The sequence below is a fragment of the Ambystoma mexicanum genome, chromosome 2q (genome assembly GCF_040938575.1).
Source record: "Ambystoma mexicanum isolate Mex_15411 chromosome 2q, UKY_AmexF1_1, whole genome shotgun sequence".
Classification (NCBI taxonomy): Eukaryota; Metazoa; Chordata; class Amphibia; order Caudata; family Ambystomatidae; genus Ambystoma; species Ambystoma mexicanum.
In genome coordinates, this window is record NC_090924.1 from 1,432,409,432 (window position 1) to 1,432,422,677 (window position 13,246).

The following is a 13,246-nucleotide window of genomic DNA, read 5'->3' on the forward strand; positions in this document are numbered from 1 at the left end:
ATAGACCCCCCACCCAGAATACTGAAGCAAGGAATAGGAGATTTTGTTTCCTACAAAAACATTTTTTTTTCCTTACAAACTTCTTTACATTTCAAGAACAGAACATACCATGTCCAATCAATACAGGTAGTCTTGATGATCTTAACAATATTTCGAGCACAACAACATATCCTCCAATAACATACACATGTATACAATCCTCCCTTCACCCACCCATTCCACAACCTCCCCCTTCCTCCTTTCCAACTGAGCCCCAACAGTAGTCCCACTCTGAATGTCTCCCACCAATGGTTCATGTCCAATATTACATTTTAAAAGCGAAATGTTATTTTTTGTTGCATTTTTGCAGCACATTTTAATTGAGTTGAGAGTGAAATGGAGTGCTAGGGCTGTAAGTGCTGCATCAAGAGGCAGACAGTGCTGGTTGAGGGGTTTGCGGCCCCGTGGTATCGCTCCTGGTGTGGCGTGCCCCTGTACATCATTGTCTGGTTCATACTGTTAACACACTGGTTATAATATGTAATTGTCCATGATGACTCTTTGTTTGATGTGTTTACTTTTATTTGCTATTGAATGACACAATTGTGTTCAATAAATGTGGCCCGGATATTTTCAAAGTTAGATGTGTGTGTGTCCTAATCCCTGTGCTGTCCATCTATTAAACCATGAGTGAGGCTTTTTGGAATAGCTTATAATGCGAACTGAATCACTTCTAGTGGCACCTCATTTTAACATGTAAGGCATAGTGAAATTTACAAATATGCACAGGATAACACATTTTGGTCAACTGGTAAAGCCATAATTTGAGCCTAGTCCAAATGTTACTTCCAACTCTGATTGCACTCTTTAGAAAATATTTAAATACTGCTTTTTAGTTATAAAAGATGTGCACTTTTTATACTTTCCCCGCAACATTGTGGAAAACGCTCTTCTTTTTTGTTCTTTTACGGGTGTTCATGTTTCATTTCCGGCACTGCATAAACACCCAACACCCAGGATTTACATCATACTTTCCAAACAAATCCCACAACACACATGACATATTCTGTTTGCATGCAAACTCTGTGAATTTACTCAAACAGAATGAGGTTATCAAGTCAGTACTTATCAGTTTGAATCATGAAACTTTCTGTCGGAGTAGATGAGGCTTCCAAACAAAGTTACATTCTATTTAGGTGGGAGCCCCACTGGTAAGTATGCATGAGAAACTGGTCAATACTTGCCAACCTAGCCTTACCATTTTCAGGTAGGGCCATGTTGGACCAGCTCAGTGAAGTGCAGCGTGATTCCCTAAGCATAGCAAGCAAGACACCCACATCTGGGCATATACACATTCACTTAGGGAGACAAACGGAAGCCAGCATGCATTGGCAGAGCCAACAGTTTGGACTTTTGATTATGCATGGATAGACATTTGCAAGGCACTGTCATAAGGGTACCACCTGGCCATAAGATGGGAACAGCTGGAAAATGGTGCCAGTAACAGGGCATATGATGACATTGCCTGGCAAATGTCTGCTAATACCTATATGCAAGCCAAAGCTGCTGGGTCTGTGATTGCTTGTTTACGACAGGACTTCACAGCAAGTCGCAGAGGCATTGACAAATATATTGCTTATAAAATCAACTGGCTGAAGACACACATTAAGAGAATTGTACTGCACAAGAAGCTCATTTACAGAGGCAATTAAGTAATTAAACACTGAAAAGAATGCTTAGATATAACACTGGCTGGCCCTATACAGCAACACGTTGGGTGTTACTTTGTGATAGAGCTTGCTCAAAGAGTTCTATAAAGGTTAGGTTTTGGTGGTGAGGCATTGACATAGCCATGGCTAGTCATTAGGTGGGTAAATGACCAGACACACCCATAGGATGTTTGTTACTCCTCACATTTTATTGCCATCCTATCTGTGTTCCACAGCATGCATTCTGTTGTACCTAATAGGAAAAACATCTCTGAATCAATTAGTACCACTGTCATTGCTCGGGCCAGCCTACTATGCCATTTTTTGCATATCAGCATTGACCCTGTCAATAATGTCAGAAGCCCTTCATTTGGTTGCTTGTGTTCCAGTGCAGATGGAACACGGCCTAGCAATTGACATTGAACTGCACCTTATCGTGGCAGCACCAAAAGTAATTTGCTATTGGCTTGTCCCCTTGTCTAATCACACAGACATACTACAGAATGATGGCATGGAATGTTGTGCAGAGCAACGGTAGTGGTATGTTTAATTCAAGGCATTGCATGTATCACTTTTTGATTTTACTACACCCTCCCCTCCAGAATTACATTGTTTTTACTACCAACCTTATCTTTTCACTTATGCTCAAATAGTTAATGCAGCAGAATATATACTTTGAATGCAATTTGTCAGGGCCCCCCGTCAGTTGATGCACCTTCTGCAGAAATCTGTGTTCAAGCAACTTTACCTGTCATTTTTTGTTTGATATAGTTAACCATTTTATTAAGCATGATGTGAAAAACCACTACATTCCCACAAAAAATAAACATACTTTAAAGTACAGAAACCAAAATTGTGATTTTAGGTTTGAAAAAATAGTTGTAGGCAACCAACTTGAATAAATGCGCTACCTCACTTAGAACTGTGAATGGTCCTCCATCTCCCTGGTCATTTGTACTTTTATGGCTGTGACGCATAAATCATTGTCTAGGGCAAGAAAACAAATCCTGGGCAGGCCTCCTACAATTTAGCCTCTCAGAATGATGTCTCTGAGGTTGCTGCTGAATGTTTAGAGTGACATCCCCCACTCCCTCGGTTACCAGTGGTGTATAACGCCACTAACATGGCCTCCTTTCTAGGGGGGCCAGAGGCTGGCTCTGGGGGGGCCAGGACCTCCTGACCTCCCTGCTGGAGCTGGGCCTGATGGGAAGGTGCCTTGAGTTAGGGAGCTGTTTATAATATCCAGGTAGGGAAGGAGAGTTTCTACGGGGAGGGTCAACAGATTGGATGCTGGGAGGATGTTGTCTGTATACAATGTGGATTTGAGGATGGCCAGGGTTTCTGCCAGGTCCTCTGTCAAGAGTGTCTAGAATGTTGTCCAGGGTGTGGAGATTTCATGAGGAGGGACATGAGGTGGGTCTGTGGATGCAGAGCTGGTGTCTATGTGTTGGCAAATCCGTCTGATTATGTCGATGAAGAAAGTGTTGATGGTGGTGGATTTTTCGATGGAGTGTGGTGTTGCAGGGGTGGGTAGCGGGTTGATGCAGTGCTTGACTGCTTTGATGAGGGATCTTCGTTTGTTGTTGGCATCTGTTATGGTGTTCTGATAATAGTAGGCCTTGGCTGTGTTGATGAGTTGTCAGGGGTTGCTCAAGTTCCTTGAGGAGCACCAGGTCGGATGCGCCAGGTTTTCTTTTGTTTCTTTATGCCTTTGTTTGCAGAGGTTGTGGTGCCTTTGTGGAGCCAGTGGGCAGTCAGAATGGAGGTAGCAAGCAACTGAATCAAATTGTGGGATCTTAATAAATGTTGTAATGATATCTTTGCATTGGGGACTGGGAAGGCCCACAGCCTCATTACACGCTGTCAGACTCCAATCCGGTGAACTATTTGGCTTCAAAGGAAGGAGTGTTTACAAAAATGAAATGAGCACCAGTGCGTGTCATGTACTTAGTGAGTCAAGCATGCACTCCTTTTATTACGGATATATTTGTGAAATCTAAATATATGTTGCCATTCTTAGGTTCCCAAAAAGCTCTTTGATGTTATGCAATGAAGCCTGTAAATCTCATTGGTGCCATTGGTCCTCTTCTCCTTCCAAATAGAGGTGTTTTGAATATAGTACCATTGCTGTGGACCCGAGAGTCCATCTTGGAATGAACACCTTCTGTAAGAAAATAAGATATTGGGTTATACCTGATTTTCCTAATGTGCTTTCCTCAATAAGACACATCTAACATATTTACTAGGACAACAATCTCTATTGGGAGTGATCGTTAGAAATTAACAATGTTACATTTTAAAGAGAGACAGTTTACAATGTTAGCAGAGTTTAATAATTGTATTTTTTATAGCTTTTTATGCCAAGAATACACACCATTGTGTCTAAAATGTTGCTCTTTTTTGGACAGAGACAGACTCAGAATGAAGCCAATGGCCTGTTTCTTCTCAGAGCAACAAGTCAATAATGTGTGTGCATAGGAGACTCATTGTTTGGTGTTGCAGACCCCTCCTTACTTGGGAGACTCATTGTTTGGTGTTGCAGACCCCCCCTTGGGAGACTCATTGTTTGGTGTTGCAGACCCCTCCTTACTTGGGAGACTCATTGTTTGGTGTTGCAGACCCCCCCTTGGGAGACTCATGTTTGGTGTTGCAGACCCCTCCTTACTTGGGAGACTCATTGTTTGGTGTTGCAGACCCCCTCTTGGGAGACTCATTGTTTGGTGTTGCAGACACCTCCTTAGGAGACTTATTGTTTGGTGCTGCAGACCCCTCCTTGGGAGACTCATTGCTTGGTGCTGCAGACCCCTCCTTGGGAGACTCATTGCTTGGTGCTGCAGACCCCTCCTTGGGAGACTCATTGCTTGGTGCTGCAGACCCCTCCTTGGGAGACTCATTGCTTGGTGCTGCAGACCCCTCCTTGGGAGACTCATTGCTTGGTGCTGAAGACCCCTCCTTGGGAGACTCATTGCTTGGTGCTGCAGACCCCTCCTTAGGAGACTCATTGTTTGGTATTGCAGACCCCTCCTTAGGAGACTCATAGCTTGGTGTTGCAGACCCCTCCTTGAGAGACTCATTGTTTGGTGTTGCAGACCCCTCCTTGGGAGACTCATTGTTTGGTGTTGCAGACCCCTCCTTGGGAGACTCATTGCTTGGTGTTGCAGACCCCTCCTTGGGAGACTCATTGTTTGGTGTTGCAGACCCCTCCTTGGGAGACTCATTGTTTGGTGTTGCAGACCCCTCCTCTCTGTGTTGCTGTCACAAAGGAGTAGCTCTAGAAAATGTGCTCCTGACAACATGACTCTCAGCCACAGAGGTTCTGGTGCCAGGCCAGGTCTTGTTCATCATTCAAGGTGCTTCTGTTCTCGAACTAGGGGGCAGAGGCCTTCCGTTTGTCATTTGAAGCCCTGACAATTACAGTGGTCTGGTGGGAGGTTAGCTCCGGCAGTTTTTTCCGCTATGGGAAAAATGGTCTTCCGATGCATGGACCCTTCAGACGGTTCTGAAAGGTTATCAGGTTTCACCTCAGGGTTGTGGGGTCCCCTGTGTGTTTTGGAGTTCTTACAGGACGATTTTGATAAAGGTTTGGCGGTTGCTACTCTACGGCTCAATGGGCTGCTTTGAAGACCGTTTTTTAAGGTTTGGGTGTTGCGTTGTTGAATCTGGGTCTGGTGGGCCGTTTCCTAAAGAGTCTGGCTTCTTCTCAGCCCCCCTTGGGTTAAGGTTCCTTGATAGCTTCCACTAGTTTTACGTTTCCTACAATCGAATGTGTTTGAACCCTTCAGCACAGTGGATGTTAAACTTCTTATGTTTAAACGCTTAAAACAGCATTTTTGGTTGCCATCTCCTCGGCGCAATGTCTGGGCGAAATTGGAAACCTCCTTTGTTGCCCCCCTTATTACATATCCTTCCTGACTGTCTTGTCCTGAGATGTGATCCTCGGTTTTTGCCTAAGGTGGCCTCGAAATTTCACTTGTCTCAAGAGGTGGTCCTCCAGCCATTTTTTCATGAACCCTTGCCCCCAGCAGAGATGGCTTGGCACTCCTTGGATGTGAGGAGGGTAGTCATGGAATACAGGGCCAGGACGGCTGCTGTCAGATGATCTGATAGCCTTTTAGTGACTTTTGGGGCCTTTGGAGCGTGGTGAAAAGTTTCTGTTGTGTCCACTAGTCAGTGAATTTGGAGAGTGATTGAAATGACTTAGCTGGCGGCTCGTCTTCCTGTTCCTTTGGGTATACAGGGTTGGTCTACCTGGGTATGGCGGTCTCCTGGAGGGATGGACAAAGGGTTACGTTGCAGGAGATTTGCAGTGCCGTTACTTGGGCGGATCCCAATACCTAGGTTTTAGGTTGAATGTGGGTCACCCTAGAGATGGTTCCTTTGCGGTTGGGCGACTGTCTGTGACAAAACTGTGATGTTGTTTGGATTGTTTGCTAAAATAAACCGGGAGTTTTTGCGTTACCGATGGAGCCACTTCCTGTTTCTTGGGCCCTCCAATTGTTGCCTTTGGTATGCTTCATAGGTGAGTACTGGGACGAAGAAGAGGGACGTGGAGGTAATGCTTGGAATACTTACCAGTAATCTTCATTACACCTAGTCCTTCTCTTCCTCGTAACAGTACTGTCCACCCTCTGCACCCTCGTTTGGTGTGGACAGGCCCAAGTTGATCCACACTTGTTGTGTACTGGTGCATGATGGATAAGTAGGAGGTTATACCTCCTGAGGGGGTATTTAATGAGAGGGAGTCAGAGCCTCATTGGTGAGTACTTTGACGAGGACGAGTAGGAATAGGATCAATGAAGATTACCGTTATGTAATCCGAGCATTCACACATACGAAAGTGATTTTATAATGACAAACCATGTTTTAAACAAGTAATTACCCAGCCCTGTTTAGGTGCTGGCCGTGCACCTGTGTTCCAGACACTGCAGGACACCGAGGTTCCATGATGTATACAACCCAGAATTTCGAGGATGTCGACGGTTAGAACTCAGATAGCCCAATGGGGTTTTGTGCCTATCAGGGTGTTGCTAGGTCTGGAAAAGATCAGGGGCTCTGCTAATGGCGGGATTCGGGGCTAGCTATAGCCTTTTGGTTGTAGTCCCTGAGCTTTTCTTCGGGGCCACAACTAAAAAAGAGCCCCCTCAAACCCCCCCCCAGCCACGCCTCTGTGCCTATGGTTACATGTGTCTGGGGTCCTCTCCTCCATTCTCGCGAAAAGATTAAGCTTCCCTTACACTGGCAGAGACGCTCGAACTACCAAGACATGGTTACAAACCATATCACAGTAACCAAGGGCGGGCCATTATTTGCTAATAATGACTTCACTGTCCATGTGCCGTACACATGACTGTGAGTAATAACTGCGCCACTCTTCTGTTTCTCGGATTTCATCAATACTTTTCAGTGTTCCAGACAGCCTTAGGGCTTGGCCCGCATAATAAAAAATATCAAATTAAACCTAAAATTCTGAGCTCTTTTTTCCTTTCCCTGCTCCTTCATCGGTTCTTAAACTTGTGTTTGCTATTTACGATTCTTTGCCGGAAGCTGTGTTCATCGTGTCCTTAGTTTGCGAAGGCGCCGAAACCAGTTGGCGTGTTGCCATCATCCCAGTCCCATTTGCAGGCAGCCTTTTCTCTCTGCTAAAATGTGTAGTATCTTATGCTGCCTTTCCATAATATCAGGATAAAATGAGTTGTACTTATTTGAAATCGAATCATGATTTAAACGTACATTGCATTGCCTTTGGAGAGCCTTACTAAACATTTCATTTTTCGACTATCATAGAAGTCGTAAATTCGCTTATAAAATGAACAAGCGGGCCCCTTCTTCCCCAACATAAGGCAATGCTATCCTCTAGTGGCCACTTTCTGCCACGGCAGCCTCTGATTCCATAGTTGCACTGGAGGAAACGATAGGTCTTGGACGCAGACACTGTAAATTCGTCAAGGGATTGCAACCAGTGGTCGAAGTGTACAAAAAGAAGTAGTGGAACTATGTTCCCTGCTGGCCTGCACCCACTCCCCACAAACCCCATCGCCACGCCCTCTCCCACACACAATACAAACCCCCAAACACTTGCACCTGTTGTTTAAGGGAATGTTCAGTGCAGTGCACTAAAAGTGCAAGCTGCAACGTCTTCCTACACTTTTATTTTAAAACAAAACCAACCGGAACGGTTTCTTTTTAAAATAAAAGTATACAAGCTGAAAAACGTAATTTAAAAATGTAGAGGAGCACCGCTCCCGACCGCCCACTTCGACCACTGATTGCAACAATACAACAGCGAGATTTGTTAGTGAGATTACACTTGGAGAAGTTGCTTTCATCGCATGAGGATGTGTCTTTGAATGGTTTTTTTTTGTTGCTTACTGGGCAGTCGGTTTGCCGAGTCAACCTCAAAGCCGAAGCAATGGGGACAAAAAATAGCAAACACACTCTTAAAGACCTCTGTAAACACATGACAAAAATAGACCTGAACAAACAAGGGAACAACTGTGCACCACGTGGGACAGTTTTGTTTCCATTGTCAGAAAAATAATTCAACAATACGGTAGTCACTTGCTTTACAGCACTACAAGCATTGGGAAGGATTCACAGCAGAACCTTTAATTAACTGATAGTTATAACACAGCAGAGCTCCTTCCCCTGCTTAGGTGACCACATCAGGTCACTTGCATGAATATTTCGGTGAGGGTTGGGGCGGGTCCCAATCCACATGTTAAGGAAGGTGAGATGAGCGCCTGGTGTTTCCATAGCTCATGCTTCCAGGCTCACGATCACATAATCCTTTGCATCTCGCTCCTGATAATGCGTGGAGTGTCTACATTACTCCCTGCCCTCATCTGTCAAGTCCCAGCGCCTGGTTGCGTAAGATGTGCAATGTGGCTGTATGGGGTGGGAGAGAGAGAGAAAAGCCGGCTGCGGCGGCGGCAAAGTGAGAAAGCGTGGCGAGGGTTGCTTGCAAAGGCCAGTAGCAAAAGTGCCCATATGCTGGGTATAGTCACTGTCTGTCAGGTACAGAACGAAGATTCGTATGTTTCTGATAGATCCCGAAATTGTCATTTGCATGTGGTCGTACATTCACAGCACCAGGCAATGTCCTTTGCCTGCAAAGAAGTGCTCTGTTTATTTGTGTCTCGGGAGGATAGTTCAGGGGCAACGTGCTCGTCTTTGAAACAAGCCAACACAGAGCAACACTGGTTCGATCCCCGAGTGCGAGCTTAGAAACCTCTGGGTATTAAGCGCGTTATAAATAACCTATCACATGACGTATGGTCAATAACACACACATCTTGCATTCTCCTTCCCACAATGCACAGGTTAACATGTATGTCCAGACTATCGACTGCAGCACTCTAAAACAACATAAAACATTTCAAGCACACGCCAGTGGCAGCCACTTATACAGATACCACATAACTTCTGTCACACTCGTTTTCTTTTGTATTGCTATTTTAGCATAAGGCCACAAGAGGGCGACTGAGGATAGCATTTCACTTCATTGATCTCGGTTGAACACAGTTGCTGCCACGGTTCACCCTCCCAGTGGGTGCCCATGAGCTCAGACGAATCCTTTTTGTAGGAGGGGCCCGGCTCTACGTCCACAGAACTTGCATCAGGTGTCAGCATCGTATTGCCGGTCAAAATCACACACAGCCAATGTCACAGGATAGCAAGAAACTCATTTTAGAGATGTCACGAATGATACTAGGACAAAAACAGTATTTCTCACCCAAAACAGACATTATGTTTTGGGCCATAGAGTATTTTTTTGTCATTCAACGCGGGTGATGTGATATGACAGGTTATTTATAATGCGCTTAATACCCAGAGGTTTCTAAGCGCAAACCCAGGGATCGAACCTGTGGTGCTTTGTGTCGTCTTGCTTCCAAGGCATGCATGTTGCCCCTGAGCTATCCTCGCAAGACGCGGCATTATGCCTGCAGAGGCACGCGGCAGTGGCAGAGCCAGGGGACGGGCACCAGGGGGCTGGGGGGGGGGGGGCTGCCCAGCCTCCCAGGGTCTCCCTGGGAGCCAAGTGCACCCCAGCCTCTCGCTGGTGCCCTAGTACCAGCCCCCGCTGCTTCCGCTAGTGCTGTGTCCATGACACGCGCCACGCCATTCTCCGGAGACTACGTGTTCAGGTGACTGTCACAGCAAGAGAGCACTGGTGCACAAGCGCTTAGAAGACCTTCCTGGGCAAGGGAGCAGGCAAGAGCCTGGCCTCCAAGCTCACCACAGATGCTCTCAACGTAACTTCTTTTTGAAGAGGGCTCTATTACAGCAAGTGGTAGGGCCCTGATTCACATAGCGCTTTCGAATTGGATTGCACCATTATAAAGCGCTTCTGCGAATCAGGCCCTATACGTTAAATGCATGTGTATTAAACAGCAGGTATGGGTGGCAGGGCATTGGTAATCGAGGGTAACTGGTCGAGACCATAGAGACCAGACACTCTTATCATCAGTCTCAACTAGTGCTCCCTTAAGCCTTTTGAAATGGGCAGCGTGTAACCCCTTGGTGTGCATTGCACTTTGCTTTCACTCTGTGCATCTCTCGGAATCTTTTTTCTGCAGTGGTTATTGGCACACAATGTATCTGGATGTTGCTTTGGGGTGTCCCTGTGGCACTGCTCACCCCCAGCCTGCCTCTTAGCGTTGCCCAGTGCTTCTGTTCTAGCCCCCCCCCAATTCCTGTACAACCACCTCCCTGTTTGCAGAGGCTCGAGTGCTAAAACCCACCCTCTGAAAGATGCCAAGCTGGGCACCTTCCTTTCCTCCATTAATTGCATTCTGGGAGCTATAATCTTCAATAAAATCAATTAAAACCAAAGTCGGGAAGGCGGGGCTCAGGAGGGGGGGTTCACGAGCAACAGTGGTCCCCGCCTCACAAAATCCCTCTTGGGTGGTCTCTGCTGCAACCAGGGTGCCCTGGCATTGTAAGTGCTGGGCGGGGGCAGAAGCGGTCTTAGCCAGCCAGTCTGCTGATGGGGGGCAGCTTCTACTCCCATGGGAAAGGCAGCAGCCATAGCTGCTGGGTGCAGAGGTCATTTGATGTGTGTGCTATTCTCTGGCGCAGTATTACAGATTCTGAACCCTTGCAGCGCCATAACATAACGCACAGGCATCTGACTTCACAGCCTTGATTCTGCGGAGAATGTCAACAGGGCCATGACCCATGCTTGACTAGTGACTAAACATACCCCCCTGTTCTGGAGAATTGGTGCCACTTTGCGCCTCCTTGCTGCATCCCTAGGTCCTCTTGGACCCAACACCACAAAAAGGAATGCCCTGCAGAAGCCACCTTCGGCTCCTTTTTGCTTCACAAGCACTTTGCGCCTCCAGCACTTTTTGCATCCCCAATTCTATGTGTCGGCTTTGTTGATGCCCCCGACGGCGACAGTATTGCCAATGACAGCAGTAAACATGACTAGCCACGAATGAGCAACGCTCGTCACGCACTCAAGTAAAGAAGCGGTGCGTTGAGCATTATCCGGGGGGCCCCTTCCATGCAGATCAGCAGCATGGGGGTCTGCCAGCAGCCAGTGTGTGCCCTCTCCTTGCAGGTGGGGGCTTTCCCTCTCAGGAATTAAACATTTAGGTGTGGGGCCACAGTGTGAAGAGCGTAAGTGGGAGGCAGCACAAGGTGGACTGTGCACAGTGAGGCCGAGGAGAGCTATGGAGCACAGGGTTAGAGGTGCAGAGCCTCAGGAGAGACAGTAAGCAGGTGGGGCACAGAACCCTGGGTGGATTTAAACATAGGAATATGAACTTTGATTAGGGGGGGATTCTGCAGGGATAGGCGACCCACATTCAGCTCTGCACAGATACGGGCGAGGGACAGGGAGGTTGCAGAGGGTAAGGGTAGCAAAGTGCAATTCTCTCTTCAGAGGGGGCAAGCATAGGAGGGAAAGTCCCAGGAGGAGGCGCCTGGCTGCTGTAGGCCTCGGCGGGGATGGGTTTCTTGCGGTAGTGACAGGTGAGACCATGGGTGCTCAGCTGGTTAACATTCTTTTATGGGAGAGGGTCCCCGGTGCCCTCAGAAAAGTAGGTCTTCAAGTCAAAGGTACTAGTGCTTCTGGGCCTAGCCTTCTCCAATGATGTTGGAGTGCCGGCATGGCACTCCGAAGAGTTCTAATGGCGACCCTCCTTCACCACAAATTATGGGCAGTGCCTGCGACTCACACAGGGAGTATATCAGTGAGTCACAGGGGCTTGCTTGGCTGTTTATTTGGTTTTGTTCCTGTGTGCCATATATGAGAAGCATGCAGACGGGCAGATGTCTTCAAGGGCAGCATGGCAGTCAGGGAGGGCTCAGAGTTCTGTGCGCATATACTGGGTGGCATATATGCCCCCAAAAACAAGATGAACCGGAGCTGATAACTCCAATCTGGGGCCCTCCATGAAAGGCCCCCCTAAAAGATGCTCCTTCTCCTTTTAGCTTTAACATTCCCAATTACGCAATGCTGCTGCGTTCCAAGGGCCATTACCAGGTGGCCAAGTCAATAGGTCCAAGTGACGGCCTTAAACGAGGCCAAGGGGTATTTACCAGCTGGCATTATTACTAGGGAGGGGCAATATTGCTAGTAGAATGTTCCACCCAAGCAGCTACAATGTTCGGTTTAAAACAAGGAAAGACAAAGCAGAAACATTGGAATGTTCCGGCGGCCATTTTGCTCTCTGCCACTCCATTGTCTGCAATGGAACTGCCAATGTTCTAATAGGAAGCTATGCCCCACTGTGGCTGTTTGGGGTTCCTTTTATGTTCAGAAAACCCACATGCATATCACAAGGAACGCCCACCAAAGACAAGGCTGTTACTTTGTATGCCATAGTTTTCAATTTGAAATTAAGCTGCCAGAAACAACGTGCCTCGTACTTGATATGATATGATAAGTCATTTATAAGAGGCCTGTACACAAGTGTTTCTAGGCGTGACAAGACAAGGGAGGGAGGACAAGACAAACAATCTTACTAGGCCCTGGGTCATTCAGATCGTGCAAGTGCAAGAATGAAAACTGCAAGTGCAAAGGAGAGGGGGGGGAACAGGGTAGCATTGCTCTGAGTAAATGCAAGCAGGGCAGCGCAGCACTGGGTAAATGCAAGGACTCAGGCGACTGAAGAGGTTGTAGTTACAGCACCTAAGTGCACGGTAGGCCCGGGGGCAGTGTAGGAGAGATGGGTCATGTGGAGCCTGGTACCCGGTGAGGCTGTGAGGGTAGCCAAGCAACCAGTTGGTACAGCAGACAAGTAGGTCAGCAGGGGAAGTAGAGAGAGAAAGCAGAGGAGAAGAGGAACGTTTTGAGCTGCTTCCGGAACTTCACGTGGTCCGGTTCAAGTTTGAGAGGTGGCAAGGAGGCTGTTCCAGAGAGAGACACCTGCAGAGGTGAGAGATCTACCCCCCACTCTCTGCCTGGAGAAGCGTCTGACTCGTAGAGTGTTGGAGGTAGCTAAGCGAAGGGCTCAAGAAGGAAGATATTTTGTAAGGGATCCTTGGATGTAGTGCCGGCCCCGGCCCCAAAAAGCCTTGTGGACAATGCAAAGGGTCTTGAACTTGAT

The 13,246-nt window shown here is 47.2% G+C and overlaps 1 protein-coding gene across 1 annotated transcript in view; it reads right to left on the reverse strand.

Moving 5' to 3' along the window:
• LOC138568869 (brain acid soluble protein 1-like) overlaps nt 1-13,246 on the reverse strand; it is a 53,849-nt gene that overhangs the window by 22,619 nt on the left and 17,984 nt on the right. Inside the window, exon 2 of the mRNA XM_069646650.1 lies at nt 4,354-4,940. Coding sequence (XP_069502751.1) covers nt 4,354-4,940 — 587 coding nt within the window. The remainder of the gene's footprint in view (nt 1-4,353; nt 4,941-13,246) is intronic.